General features: G+C 28.8%; 2 protein-coding genes across 4 annotated transcripts in view; one reads left to right on the plus strand and one right to left on the minus strand.

The window, feature by feature from the left end:
* LOC112754411 (uncharacterized) overlaps positions 1–13,261 on the plus strand; it is a 43,272-nt gene extending 30,011 nt beyond the window's left edge. The window contains exons 8-14 of one of the 3 annotated variants that reach the window (XM_072221563.1): positions 103–792; positions 1,322–2,074; positions 3,198–3,848; positions 4,255–5,100; positions 5,859–6,599; positions 6,709–7,578; positions 13,018–13,261. In XM_072221563.1, the coding sequence (XP_072077664.1) occupies positions 103–792; positions 1,322–2,074; positions 3,198–3,848; positions 4,255–5,100; positions 5,859–6,599; positions 6,709–7,578; positions 13,018–13,068 (4,602 nt within the window). In that variant the 3' untranslated portion in view covers positions 13,069–13,261. Of the gene's footprint in view, positions 1–102; positions 793–1,321; positions 2,075–3,197; positions 3,849–4,254; positions 5,101–5,858; positions 6,600–6,708; positions 7,579–8,841; positions 9,301–13,017 lie in introns of those variants that run through there. The other 2 variants (XM_029293170.2, XM_072221564.1) reach the window with 2 other exon arrangements.
* On the minus strand, positions 11,033–14,315 carry LOC112754423 (gibberellin 20 oxidase 2-like). Its single transcript, XM_025802071.3, has 3 exons — positions 13,721–14,315; positions 11,957–12,275; positions 11,033–11,437 (listed from the first exon to the last, which is right to left on the minus strand). The coding sequence occupies exons 1-3, from the start codon at positions 14,245–14,247 to the stop codon at positions 11,165–11,167; spliced, it is 1,119 nt and encodes a 372-aa protein (XP_025657856.1). The 5' UTR covers positions 14,248–14,315; the 3' UTR covers positions 11,033–11,164.

A 14,315-nucleotide genomic window follows, 5' to 3' on the forward strand; every position in this document is an offset into this window, starting at 1 on the left:
TTTTTGCAGTTAAACAACTTATTTCTGTAAAAAAATAATTCAATGACAGTAATTTTAAAAGTAAAGAAATTATCCTTTTTTCTTCTCGCAATCATTTTATAGGTTCATTTGGAGCTTTCACACCATCCAGACTTAAAACAAGTATGGTGTGACAAAACTTGGGTGCAAGTAAACAGGTTTCAGAATGTAAAATCTTTGATTGTGAAGAAATGTGGTTATCTTGTGCATGTAATTCCATCTCATTTGCTTCATTGCTTTAAGAATTTGGAAGATCTGCATGTATCCGATTGCCATGGAGTGCAAGTCATCTTTAATATGGATGAGAGTAACAATAAGCAGGTGACAAAAGCAACGGGGTTGCCTCGTTTGAAAAAATTATCTTTAAAGAATCTACCAAATTTGGAACACGTATGGGACAAAGATTCAAGAGAAATTATTCATTTTTCTGCTCTACAAGATTTGAGCATTGACAAATGTGATAGTTTGAAATATGTGTTTCCAACATCCATTGCTAAAGACCTTGCCATGCTGAATAATCTTTCAATAAAAGACTGTGAGCAAATGGTAAAAATCTTTGTAGAATTAGGAGACACCAAAACATTTGAGCTTCCTTCTTTGGCTTCACTGGTGCTTAGAGAGCTGCCAATGCTCAAACACTTTTATCCGGGACTGCACAAGCTTCAATTTCCGAAGCTAAAAGAACTATATATACAAGTCTGTAAATGGATGATACTCAATTGTCAAGAGGCAGAGATTTTTGTAGATCAACAAGTTCTACTTCCAATCGAGAAGGTACTTCTTATGAGGATTCTATAGTTTTATTGAAATCAGTTTACATTAACCAAACAATTATAAAAATTTATATAACTTAAGAAAAAAAAATTGATAAGGAATAAGTAAATTAAATAACACCGTAATTAAGAAAAAAATTTGTCCAATATCATAGATATAACAGAAACTTCAATGTAAATATTGATGAATAATACAATTTTCCATTGCTAGTTGCCTACAATTTTCTTTATATAATTTTTTATTGCAATTAATAGAATAGAAAAAATAAGTTGCAGAAAATTTTTTCTATCCCAAAAAATTTTCAAAAAAAGTATTTGTGTGAAAAGATGTTGGCATATATTCTTCTTTGGATCTAATCAATGTTACCTAAGTTTATTAGAATTGTTTAGTGAGTGATGAAGAATTAGAGAATCAACAAATAAATCCAGCCATAGTTGTATATGAATTACATTATTTATTCAGTATTAGATCTCCAAACTAATATATTTTGTTCTTAAAACGAGTCCATTTTGATTGTGTTGCTGGTTAGGTTAATCTCCTATTTCAGAGTTTGGAGAAATTATCATTTGATATGAGAGGCGCCAAGTTGACTTGGGAAGTAAAGTCTCGAAAACTTGAATTTGAAGAGTCAGAGGAAAGGGTTGAAGAGGTGCTATTTGAGAAAAAACCTAAGGCTGATTATGTTCAACTCCTATTGCATCTCGCTCTCAAAGGGTTAAGCATATCTTCTCTTTATAAACTCAAATCCATTGGTTTGGATCACTCTTGGATACATCCCATCCTTGATAATATCCAAACATTGGAAGTGAAGTATTGCTATGATATAAAGAACTTAGTAGCAAGCAAGGTGTCTTTCTCTAGTCTGACAAAATTGGATATATATCGTTGCGATGATTTGTTGTATTTGTTCACATCTTCAGCAGCAGAAAGTTTGAGTCAACTCAAGCATATGCAGATAAGCGATTGTAAATCAATGCGAGAGATAGTATCCAATGACGAGAGCAGTGGGAACATAATATTTGAACGGCTCCAGATTCTGCATCTTGAAGAGTTGCCAATGCTGAGATGGTTATACTCAGGCAAACGTACTTTGTGTTTTCCATCATTGCAACACTTATCCATCTTTGGCCGCATACTCTGGAGGATGACAACATTCTGTCCCCACATCCACATAAATCCAGATTCAGTCAAGTTGCACTCAGGACGAAGCAAATATGAATCATATGGAGTCCAATGGGAAGATGATGTTGATACCACCATTCGCAAAATGAATAACAAAAAAGTACGTCTTTTATTCTTTCAAAGTAAAAATGTCCCTTATATTATAAACTAAGAATTTGGATCCTCTAAATTTTGAATTTTCACTTTAAAAGGTAAAGTGTGATCTCTCATCTTTAAATGACTTTTCTCTCATATTTTTTTTGTCGCACTTATGGAATAAATAGTAAAAGATTACATTTTACACTCTAAAATGAATTTCAAAATTTAGAGAATCTAAGTCCATAAACTACATCATCGGAATACTATATTCTATATAAGGAGAGGTTACAATATTTTATTTGATAGATTATCTTTTATATATTGAAATGTTACATAACAACATTACTTTCATAAGGAGAGGTTACAATATTTTTCAAATTCTGTGACTTTATTCACTTTCCATTTGACTTCCTTTATAATTTTTTTTATCATTATATTTTTATAACTTGCAGGATCTTAACAAATTACGTATTACATGTAAATAATTATGACACTATTAAAAAATAAATGTTTTTTTAAATTCTTATAGTAATATTTAGTGCATGGAATAAAAATTCAACTATAAACATTTCAACTTAAATGATTTATCATCTAATTAAATCTATATGATATATTATAATGGAATTTGTCGCATAAAATCAAAACAAAAGACATGTCATGATATATTGGAAGATTATTTATTTTGATAATTTTCATTACTAACAATATACTTATCTACTATATAAAGATTGAAAGAGGTTTGATATACAAAATTTTCAATATATATATATATATATATATATATATATATATATATATATATATATATATATATATATATTTGTAAAATTTAAATATAAAATCTCTTAGTTAAAAATAAAAAGAACTAAGCATCTAAACTAATATTGTGTTTATTATTATTACACAGAATAAATAAATAAGAGGATGGATTAAATACACTAGTTATAAATTTATAATAATAGACTGGCATAACATTGAAGTAATATTAGAACATTTCAATAAGGTGCCGTTAAATAATGAATGACATTAAGCAAGACGAAGCCTAGTAGCATCTTTCTATTTTAAATTTATATAGGTGCTTAAGAAAAATAACTTTCAAGAGCACCAAACAAAGAGTAATTAAGTTTCTTGTTTTCCATGTGTAGATTATTGGTCTCAGAGAAAACCTCTATGTTCAAGACATGTGGCGTGATTCAATGCCAGTTTCTGAAGCATACTTCGGTAATTTGGAGTCCTTGATTGTACATCAATGTGAATTTTTATCCGAAGTAATACCTCTTCATTTACTTCCTTTTTTAAATAACATGCGAATATTGGAAGTTCAAAAATGTAGTTCTGTGAAAACTATATTTGATGTGAAATGCATAACAAAAGACAAGACACTCCTACCAATTAAATTTTCACTGGAGGAGTTGGTATTAGAAAAGCTGCCGAATTTGGATAGCATTTGGAATGAAGATCCTGATGGGGTACTCGACTTTCAACTTATACAACAAGTGCGTGTTGATACATGTAAAAGCCTTACAAGCTTGTTCCCAAAATCAGTAGCCAAGGATCTTGTCAATCTTAAAAATCTAGAGTTGAAACATTGTAAAAGCTTGGTGGAAATCATTGTAGGGATTGCAACAACACCAGAAAGAGCAATTTCAAACCTTATTAAGTTCCCACGTTTGACTTCATTGACACTATTGGATTTACCAAGCTTCAATTGTTTTTACTGTTCATTGCATTGTGTCTTGTTGAAGACACTGAATGGTCATGATCCACAAATTGAGGACCAAGTCTGTTTCAAAGAGGTACTTATTAATCATGTAATTGCTTTATATTTCCTACATGAGACTACTAATGGTAAATAGGTTAAAAAATCTTGTAATATGGATAGTGAATTGTGTTGTATGACAGTGCCTATAAATTCTTCTTACTGTATGATTTATATGTAAAAATAATGTATTTTATATTTTCTTTTATCTTTCTTCAAAATATATTGGTGGAGATGTCTTGCGATCAGCATCACGAGTCTATATATTCGTTTCTACCTCCAAAAACAAAATTATCAAATATTTAAAGTATTTGTTGTGCTATATGTATATTTTTCTCTTGTATGGTATTGATTCTTATAATTTTAATAATATAACGTTAAATCCATTTGGTTTGGTTATTTCTCTAATAACTTAAATTGATGGCCTCCTTTCCTCTGTCCAGATTACTCCTAAATTGACCAACATGTTGTTTGGTGAAAGAGAAGCGAAGATGATTGGACATGAAGAATGTGACAGAAGCCACTTTGGCGACATAAATGTTTCTGATATGCAGAGTTTTAATGTTGAACTTGAGTCTGATGAACTTTCATATACATTTCTCCAAAAGGTGTCCTGTATAAAAACTCTGCAAGTGAAAAATAGTTCTATCAAAGAGATATTCTGCTCTGAAAGGCCTAGTTTGGATTGCGCCCCATTTCTACCACATCTTAAAGAATTGAAGTTGGCTTCTCTTTCCGAACTAATTTTCATAGGATTTGAACGCTCTTGGATACGAGAATCATCAATTCTCAAAACTCTGGTAACTTTAGAAGTAAAAAGCTGCTCTGGTTTAACAAGTTTAGTTTCTTCTCCTGTATGTTTCTCCAATCTGACGCATTTGACTGTATCTGAATGCGATAGCATGATATATTTGTTCACATCTTCAACAGCTAAAAGTTTGTCTCAACTCAAAGTGATGAAAATATCTAATTGTAAATCCATGCAATGGATTATGTTTAATGAAGGAGAAGAATTAATTCATGAGGAGATAGTATTTGAGCAGCTGCATGAATTACAATTTAAGAGTTTAAAAAGCCTTAGAAGATTTTACAATGGGGATTTTGCCTTAATCTTTCCATCATTAGAGGAATTGAAAGTGATTAAGTGCAACAGGATGGAATCTTTCTGTGAAGGTACCATCAATACTAACAAGTTGTCAGAAGTAGTCTTTGATGATTCATTTAACGGTGTTAGAATCCCATTGGAAGTTGATCTCAATTCTACTTTACGAAATACTTACAAGACAGAGGTATGTATTTATTTATTTATTTCCTTTCTTATTTTTTCTTTGAGAGACAAACTTTTCTCAATAAGTGTTTATAACAACAAATATTAATTTGTAATGAGAAAAAATTACTTATTTTACCAATCTTTATTCTTTAACTGTCAGAATTCGTATCATAACTTGAATTAGCATTGATCGACACAGTTTTCGCTAAGTGATATGCTATATATATAACACATTTTTAATATGCCGACCTATATCCGATGTTGGATTAAAAGCAGATATGACATGCATCATTATTGTTACAAAATTTCCATTAATTTTACATTGGATGATATAATTTTTACACAATTTTCACAAATATTTTATATATGTATTAATAATTTAACAATTGAGAAGAATTGTATTGTATAAATTTTTAAATGAATTATTCCTCCACCTCTTTTGATTTCTTTCTGTTTATGTATAAATGTGTGGAAGGTTTCAAGTTAGAATAATAAGATTATACGAGAATTAGAAGAATATATTTGAGTAGTTAAATCTAGTATAAATACTCAAGATATAAAGCAAAAAATTTATGTGATAGTTTTAACTGATGATATGACTTTTTAAGTGGAAAACAGAAAATTTTATGAAGATATAAGATGTTTAATTTCTAAAAAGAATGTAATAAAAAACATTTACGTCATGAGAATTAAAGTTGGATCAAAATATTAGATTTTGTGTAGTCAATTAACATGTGGACCGATTAATTTAACATTTTTGTTATATTTCATGCACAGGTTGCAACATTTGTGAGGGAAGTAAAGGACTTGAAGCTCAACGAGCACCCAATAATACATGGAATATGGAATGGTCCATTTCAAGTTCCATCCTTGTGCTTCATCAGATTGAAGATCTTGATTGTGGAAAAATGTGAATTCATGTGTATTGTAATACCCTCTCACATACTCAGTTTACTATGTAAATTGGAAGAGTTGGTTGTGCGACAATGTGAGTCCGTGAAAACAATATTTGAAGTGACACGTGAAGCAAAAGACACAAAGATCAATCCTTTAAGGTCTGGCTTAAAGAAACTGACTATTGAGCAGCTCCCAAATCTTGAACATGTTTGGGATTCAGATCCTACTCAACAAGTTTGCTACTTTGAGAGCCTTCAGGAAGTGTACGTGCATGGATGCAACAATCTTCAAAGGTTGTTTCCAATATCTGTAGCCGAAAATCTGAATAAACTTGAGAAACTGGAAGTAACAGAGTGTGACAGATTGGTGGAAATTGTTGCAAAAGATGAAGCAATTATCGAAGGAGCTGCTAAAGAGTTTGCATTGCAAAGCATGACATCCATAAAACTGAGGTCTTTACCAGAACTGGAATGTTTTTACCCTGCACCATACAAGCTAGAATGCCCCAAACTGGAGAAAGTGCACTTATTCCACTGTGACAAGTTGAAGACATTCCAATTTGAGTCTCAGGAATTTCAATGTCCACAAGCAGAGAATCAAGCCATTTTCTTGCCAGAAAAGGTTTTATGTCTTGTTAATCTTTATGACATTTATACATCCATGTCTTATTGATTATTTTGACTATCATTTACGTAGTAGGCTGAATTGACAATATTTTTTTCCCTTGTAGGTAATCCCGTACTTGAAGTTTCTAGCAGTCAGCAAGGAGGAGATCACGATGATGTTGCATGTGAACAACCTTTCAAAATTAGAAGCTCTTCAATTGCAATGTTTTCATGATGATTCAGATACTTTACCATATGAATTTCTTCAACGGCTGCCCAATATAGAAAAGCTCGTTGTATGTTGTAGCTCTTTCAAAGAGATAATCTGCACTAAAAGACCTACCATGGATTGTGTCAAAGAAATTATTCCACAAGTGAAGTGTTTGCAGTTGAGTTCCTTGTCTCAGTTGAATTCCATTGGGTTAGAGCATTCTTGGGTGCAACACATTTCTGAAAATATTGAAAAATTGCAAATGGATAAGTGTCATAGTTTGAGGAGTATAGTACCAAGCGAGGTATCGTTCTCGAACCTAATAGAGTTGAACATATCAGAATGTAATGGGCTTGTGAATTTGTTCACACCTTCAACAAGCAGAACTCTGCAACAGCTGAAGAACATGTCCATAGAAAACTGTGAATCACTGAAAGAGATTGTGTCTGAAGAAGAAGTAGAAGAGTCATCAGGGCATGTAGGAGAGGAGATAATAGTATTTCATAAACTGAAAACTCTGTCCCTTTGCTCTCTACCAAACCTTGGAAGGTTTTACAATGGCAACATTGGGTTAAAATTTCCATCCTTGGTTCATTTGTTGCTAATCGATTGCAGCAAGATGGAAAGTTTTTGTGCAGGTACAGTATCTGTGAACAGGTGGATGGAAGTTCAATTCAAGGACGAAGAAGATATAGAAGTCGTCCCGTTTGATGATATGGGAGAAAAACATGCATTCTTGGTTGAGGATGATCTCAATTGCGCTGTACGGAAGGTATTTGAAGGGGTATGTATTTAATTCCTTTATCTTTTTAGTCCATGTTTTGATGAAAATAATTAAAGTTTACTTCCTGAAATTTATTAAAAGAATTAGCTTTGTTTGATAAGCTAGGAAGCAAACAGAAAGGGAATACTCATTCTGCAAAATCATGTATACAGAATAGGGAAAACAACACTTTTATAACATATCAAAATCTAACCCTACACTCCATCATCTAAGGGTCAAAAAGAAAAATCATCACATGAAGACAATTATAATATCTTCATGGGAGTACCCACCTACAGAATATGTAAATACCCTAAATATCAACCCCTGTTAATTAGGTCTCTTCGGCATGCATCCGGTATGTATTCCTGTGGGACCTACTCACCTACAAAAACACCTAAGATTCCTACTCACCTACAAACCAGAAATACCAGAAAAGAAAAAGATTACCAAGTTAAATGTTTTGCATTTTGCTCTTATTCATAATTCTCATACCCACTTCAGAGATATGTAAGGGACATGCATCATATTCGTTCTCTCTTCCATTATTGTACTACTTGTTCATCATACATTTTACTTGCTTGCTACCTAGTATTAAAACTCTTTTAATTAATTAAAATAGTATTTTAATTTCACTTTACAAATCTTTTAACTTAATTATAGATATATATTTTAATTTATAAATCCTATCTAGATCTAAATATAAGATTCTTGACCTAAAATCATTAGTTAATCTTTATATATATACTCTAAAAGTTGACCAGGATGAAGATTCTTAAGGACTTTTAGTTAGTTCGAAAGTCTTATGTATTTTTATTTGAATATAAAATTATTTATTTATACGTTATGACTAAATAGTTTGTAGGTTGATAATTTATTTTATTTTGTCATACACACTACACACCTCACTCACGATTATATGGGTTCATTTTTCTAATGATTTTATAATACAATTTGTGAATTATGCACTTAATGCAAATTCTAAAACTGTGAACACTTCAACTAAATTTTGCAATGTTGTTCAATCTTCCCCTTTCTCCCCCTCCCCCTCTTATTTCTTCTCTTATTAGAAGTGTAGAGAGAGGATTCACAAGTTTAAAGCTTGTTTTTATTTAAATATAAAATAAACTGTATTTTATTTATCAATAATTTTGTCTTTCTAGTAGACTCCAAATTAAAGTGAAGTATCACGTTACATTAAATTTTAATTTTACTGCTACTAATAAAGTTTAAATTTTTCATTTTTATTTATCTTTCTTCAAACTGACACAATTATATTAACAGTTCTATTAGAGAAGTCCAATTCCGAAGATGGAGTTAAAGACCAAAACGCGACACCTAGCCATATCAAAGGAGTTGATGAAGAGAAAAGATTTGTTGTCACTTTGTCAGTTGCAATTTGATTTGTTTTATATTATAGTTGTTTTAAAAAAATCCAAAAAAATTAAAAATACAAAAAAAATGCATGTGTGGTGTGATTGTAAGTTAAAAAAAAAAAAAAGAAAGAGAGAGTGCGTGTCTAGTGTGGTTATAAGTAAAAAAAAAAAAAAAAAAAAAAAAAAAAAAAAAAAAAAAAACATTAATGAGGTGTTAGGTGTGTGATTGTAATGGATGGTGGATTATAACCGTGTATTGAACTGTAGTATTACTTATGTTACTTTGTTTTTATTACTTTGAAGTTTGAACAGTTTTTTTTTTAATCTCCTTAAAAACGATGGTTTGTATTCCATTATCAGTTCAATATTACGGGTTTGTATTTTTTGCTTTTAACATTTTCTATTTGTTTTTTCAGAATTTGAATTTCTTTTTAAAAGTGAAAACATTTTTAATTCTTTCTCTTTTAAGAAAGAAGGCTAAAGGCCCTTAGTGTTTATTTTTTTTTAACATCAAACAATCTCATTCCACACCATATTTCTCTATTTTCCTTTCCTCACTACATGACTAGTAAAATTAAAGGAGGAGTCACCATTTTGTTTACTTTTGGACAAATAAAGAAATCAAGTGCTTTTCTGACAATTTTGTTCTTCACAACAGCTCTACTGTGCATGCAACTCTTGTAAATTCTATTAGATGGAGCATAAAAGATAGATTTAAACTAATTATTATTTTATTTACGGTATTTCATACATTAAGATTATACATATTTTTTTTGTCATGGAGTATGAAAATTATGAAACTTAATTTCTTTGTTTTTTTTTTCCCCTTTACACAGAGTGTATGAAACTTATCCATATAACAATAACATAAATCATAAATGTATTAACAACATTGATAATAAAGGCATTTCACTCACCGTATAAAAATATATCGATCTTTGGTGTTTCATAAAATTTTATTCTTCTACTGTAAATTTTTTTTATTATTCTACTTTGATAAATTTGATACAAGTTTGATCATTTTATTGATTGAGTATTTAATTAAAAAAATATATAAATTAATATGTATGAATATAATACATAATGATTGATTTAGTAATTGATTTTTTATATGCACATAGTATTTTTGTTTAAAATATAAAAGAGAAAATAAAAAAAATAAAATATATAAGCAATGCAAACAATTAGAAAAAATAAATTAAAGGAAAGTAAACCCCGTTTTGAAAGAAAAATTTTATTTTGATGGTATTTCCCTTAATTTTCAATACCTCAGTTAAATTGTTTTTGTAATTACCACATCTATTTTGAAAAGGAAAAGATTAATTAGAAAATTAGATGGATTCTTTAACAAAATTTTAATATTTAAATGTTTAGATATAGATCAGAATATGTCCTACACGTGTTTTCTTTTAGACGAATTTTCGGTAACAATTTTTCCAAATTGAAGGATGTGAGAAGGTAATTAAATCATGATTTAAGAGCAAAATAATGAATGTATGTGGACGTTAATCTTTGGATGTTTTGAAGTAAAGAAATAGAATAATGTTAAATTAAGTCTTAAAAGTGTTACTTGAATTTTTTTTCTCAGTTTTAAATTTATCTCTAAAATTTTAATGGTCAGTAATATATAAACAAATTATATTGTGATACATACATAATGATATCAATTGACATATGAATAAATTGTTTTATAATACGTAAAATTGCTATTTATTATATGTGCAATTAATTGATGTTTTATGCTAATAAGTTATAATTTAAATGATATAGTTTGGTTAGACTATATATTATTAATTGTTCATTCATGATGTCATATTAATTAACACGCTACTAATGAAGGACTAATATAAATTACATAATAAAAATTCATGTACAAATTGAAATAATTGAAAATTTAATGATCAATTTTAAAATTTTAAGTGAAAATTTAAAGACCACTTTAAAACTTAATAATATTATTGTTTCATTGAAAAGAAAAAACAACTCATTAATAATTAATCAAAAAAGAGAAAATGATTTTAAAAGCTTAAAAATGATAATATTATTATATATAAGGACTCAAAAGTCGATAAAGACATGCACCAAGCACTTTATTATATCATTCCTAAGAGTCTCGACTATATATGATCATCATCCACACCTAAACATAAGAAAATAAAGTTCGATTATTACATACTTGTTGGTTTAATTTGGATGGCATATATATATATATATACAAGAGACACTCTTAATTAATTGGTTGAAGTTTTATTGTCTAAAAGCCACTTGGAGAATGTTTCAAGAGTTCCTTCATCAACTCTGTAATGTTTCTGAGTGAATTCATGCAAGGTTGGCCACTTGAAATCTGGATATTTTCTTGGATTCTCTTCAGTAATGAGTTCCTTTGGTGGATTGACAACTTTGTCCCTCTTAGGACACAGGAAGAAAGCAAGTGATTTTCTTGCTGATTTGTCATTCACTACAGCTCTGTGCAAACAACTCTTGTAAACTCCATTTGATAAAGCCTGAAAATAAATAAATAAAAATAACAATTATATTATACATATATTAAAAATTAATTACTAAATCAGTATTGTACAAAAGATATATTAATGTAATAAGTTAATAATACACATATTTATTTATAAATATATAATAATTATTTAATGATTAATTTTTTGTGTAGACATAATATTTTTATAAAAATCAATTAACACTCATTATTATTATTATTTCAAGTATATTAATATTAGCTATTAATTTTGAGAAATCACGCAGAATAAAATTAAAATGTCAATTATTCAACTCAATCGGTATATGTATGTACTCAGGAATATAATTACACCATACTGTAATATATGCTATATTTAATTTTAATTGGCATCTATTCAATATATTTTTATATAAAAATAATAGTTAAAATATAAATATATATTATATTAAACAGTTTAATTAAATATATTAAATTATATAACAATTTTTAATTATTATTTTTACATCAACCAATTACCAACTAACAAGATTACAATATAAAGATTTGTTACCGTAAATGTGTCACCAATGTTAACAACGAAGACACCTTGTCTTGGAGGAACCAAGTACCATTGGGCATCGAAGAACACTTGAAGACCAGCAACTTGATCATCATGAAGAATGGTAAGCGAATTAGGGTCACAGTGGGGCCCAGTTCCTAAGGTCAAATCAGGTGTTTGACAAAGTGGGTAGTAATTCAGTCGCATAATAGAGTTATTTTCTTCAAAGTAGTCTCTGAAGTATTTCCCAACTCCTAAGCTCATTCCCACAAGTTCCATGATTTGAAGGGCTAGATTGCTCATTGCATCACAGTATTTCTCGTAGAACTCTCTATCAAATACAAATATATATGTGTCAAGATTTTTTAATTAATCTTTTCCTTTTAAAATTGATGCAGCCAGGTTGACAAATTAAAAACAATTCTCTGAGGTATATTGAAATTAAAGAAAATATATATCTTAAAATGAACATTTCTCTTTAGAAAAAAGTTAACCAGGTTTTGTTTACCCTTAAAATTTAATTTATTTTTAAATTTCTTACTTATTATATTATATTTTTAATTTTTTAAATATTTCATCATATTATAAATTGTTTTTTATTTTTTTCATAATAACTATACTATTCTATTATAATTGACGGAAAAGGCTAACGTGACGGAATTAACAATAATGATGCTATGTATGTTCACAAAAATAGATTCTTTTAATTTTTTAAATTGAAAGTAAAGTGTAATTTTTAAAGATGAACGCAAATTATATATAGTTAAAATTTCGATCTGATTCACACTAAAATTATTAGATCAAATTGGATTCAATATCCGTAGTTTTTAAGCATGGATCGAATCGTATATCGAATATATTTGTAAAATACAAAAAAAATTAAAAATTTATTTTTATTAAAAAAATATCAATAAAATTTATTTTTCTATTCTTTTAAATATGTTTACTTTTAAAATAATATTAAACATACTTTTTTTAAATAATAAATTAAAATAATACAACACATATGATAATTATTAATTGAAATAAAACATAAAAAGAATATTTACTTATTTATTTCTCTATTTTTGCAGATACGCAGATATGCGGATATCAATACAAAATCTGCAATCCGATCTGATTAGTGTGCAAATCGGATCCGAACCTTGCGGATCGGTTCCATATCCACAATTTTCGAATCTGATTACTGTCAGCCATTTTGTTAGTTGTACAAAATAGAAAAATAATGTTCTAAAAATAATTTGACTTAATTTTTTATTTTTTAAAATAAACATTTAAAATAAAATAAAACAAAAAGAGATAATATAATTTTCATTATTTTTTCCACGGAATTTTAGAATAAAAAGCACGGGATAAAATAATTTAATTTTGATATCCAATAAATATAAAACAATTTCACCAATAGATTCAATCATATAACATCATGTAATAAAAAATAATCATTATATTTTATATAATTTTGATTAATCTTTTGAACTTTTAAACCGTTAATTTTATCGATTTAATTTTTACAATTATAAAAATAATCGTGATCGTCAGTAAATAATAAAAAATTAATCCAAATTTATCTTATTTAATATTTATTAATTTTAGCGATAATTAATAAATACTATATAAGATAAATTTGAGTTACATTTTTACATTTTTGACACATTATTATAAAAATAATTACTTATTACCTTCACTATATAAATAAATTTTAAAAAATAAATATAACCAGATTAAAACATTTCAGGCATATATCAAAATTAAATTCATTATATCATTCTAACTCACCCAAAGTGACGAAAATCTTCCCCAAGAGCATTAACAAAATATTCCTCCACAGCTTTGCATGAATGCTGAGCAGAGTAAGGAAAAGTGAGTGTTTCCTTCCATGGAAGTTTGGTAGAGAATCTGCCAGTGAAGCTGCTAGCATACCCACGAAAATCTGTAAGCGTTCTCTGAGCCTTCTGTTTCTCTGCCAACGACATGCCAAAGAAATCATCCATCAAAACATGAGCTTTCGCTATGAGTTCGGCGTCCACGCCATGGTTAACAACATAAAAGAATCCATGCTTCTTGCATGCCTCATCAATCTTAGAGCAAAGATTTGATATAACTTTTGGATCACCAGAGTGAAAGGCTTTCATGTCAATTTCTGGAACTTGAAGTTCTGGTATGTCTTGGCTTGGCTTAAACTCATCAGGCCATATGAATTTTTTGGGTATGGTGGTTTCATATGACATAACAGATGAATCAAACACTATATTTTCATCTTCTTTTGGGATTTGGGCTGATGAAACAAACACTGGTTGAGCCATTTTTGTCTTTGAAATGCGAAGACAATTGTGAAGTGTGAACTCGATCACTACAATAATAATAATGTTAT

This window comes from Arachis hypogaea, chromosome 2 (genome assembly GCF_003086295.3).
Source record: "Arachis hypogaea cultivar Tifrunner chromosome 2, arahy.Tifrunner.gnm2.J5K5, whole genome shotgun sequence".
NCBI classification, from domain to species: domain Eukaryota; kingdom Viridiplantae; phylum Streptophyta; class Magnoliopsida; order Fabales; family Fabaceae; genus Arachis; species Arachis hypogaea.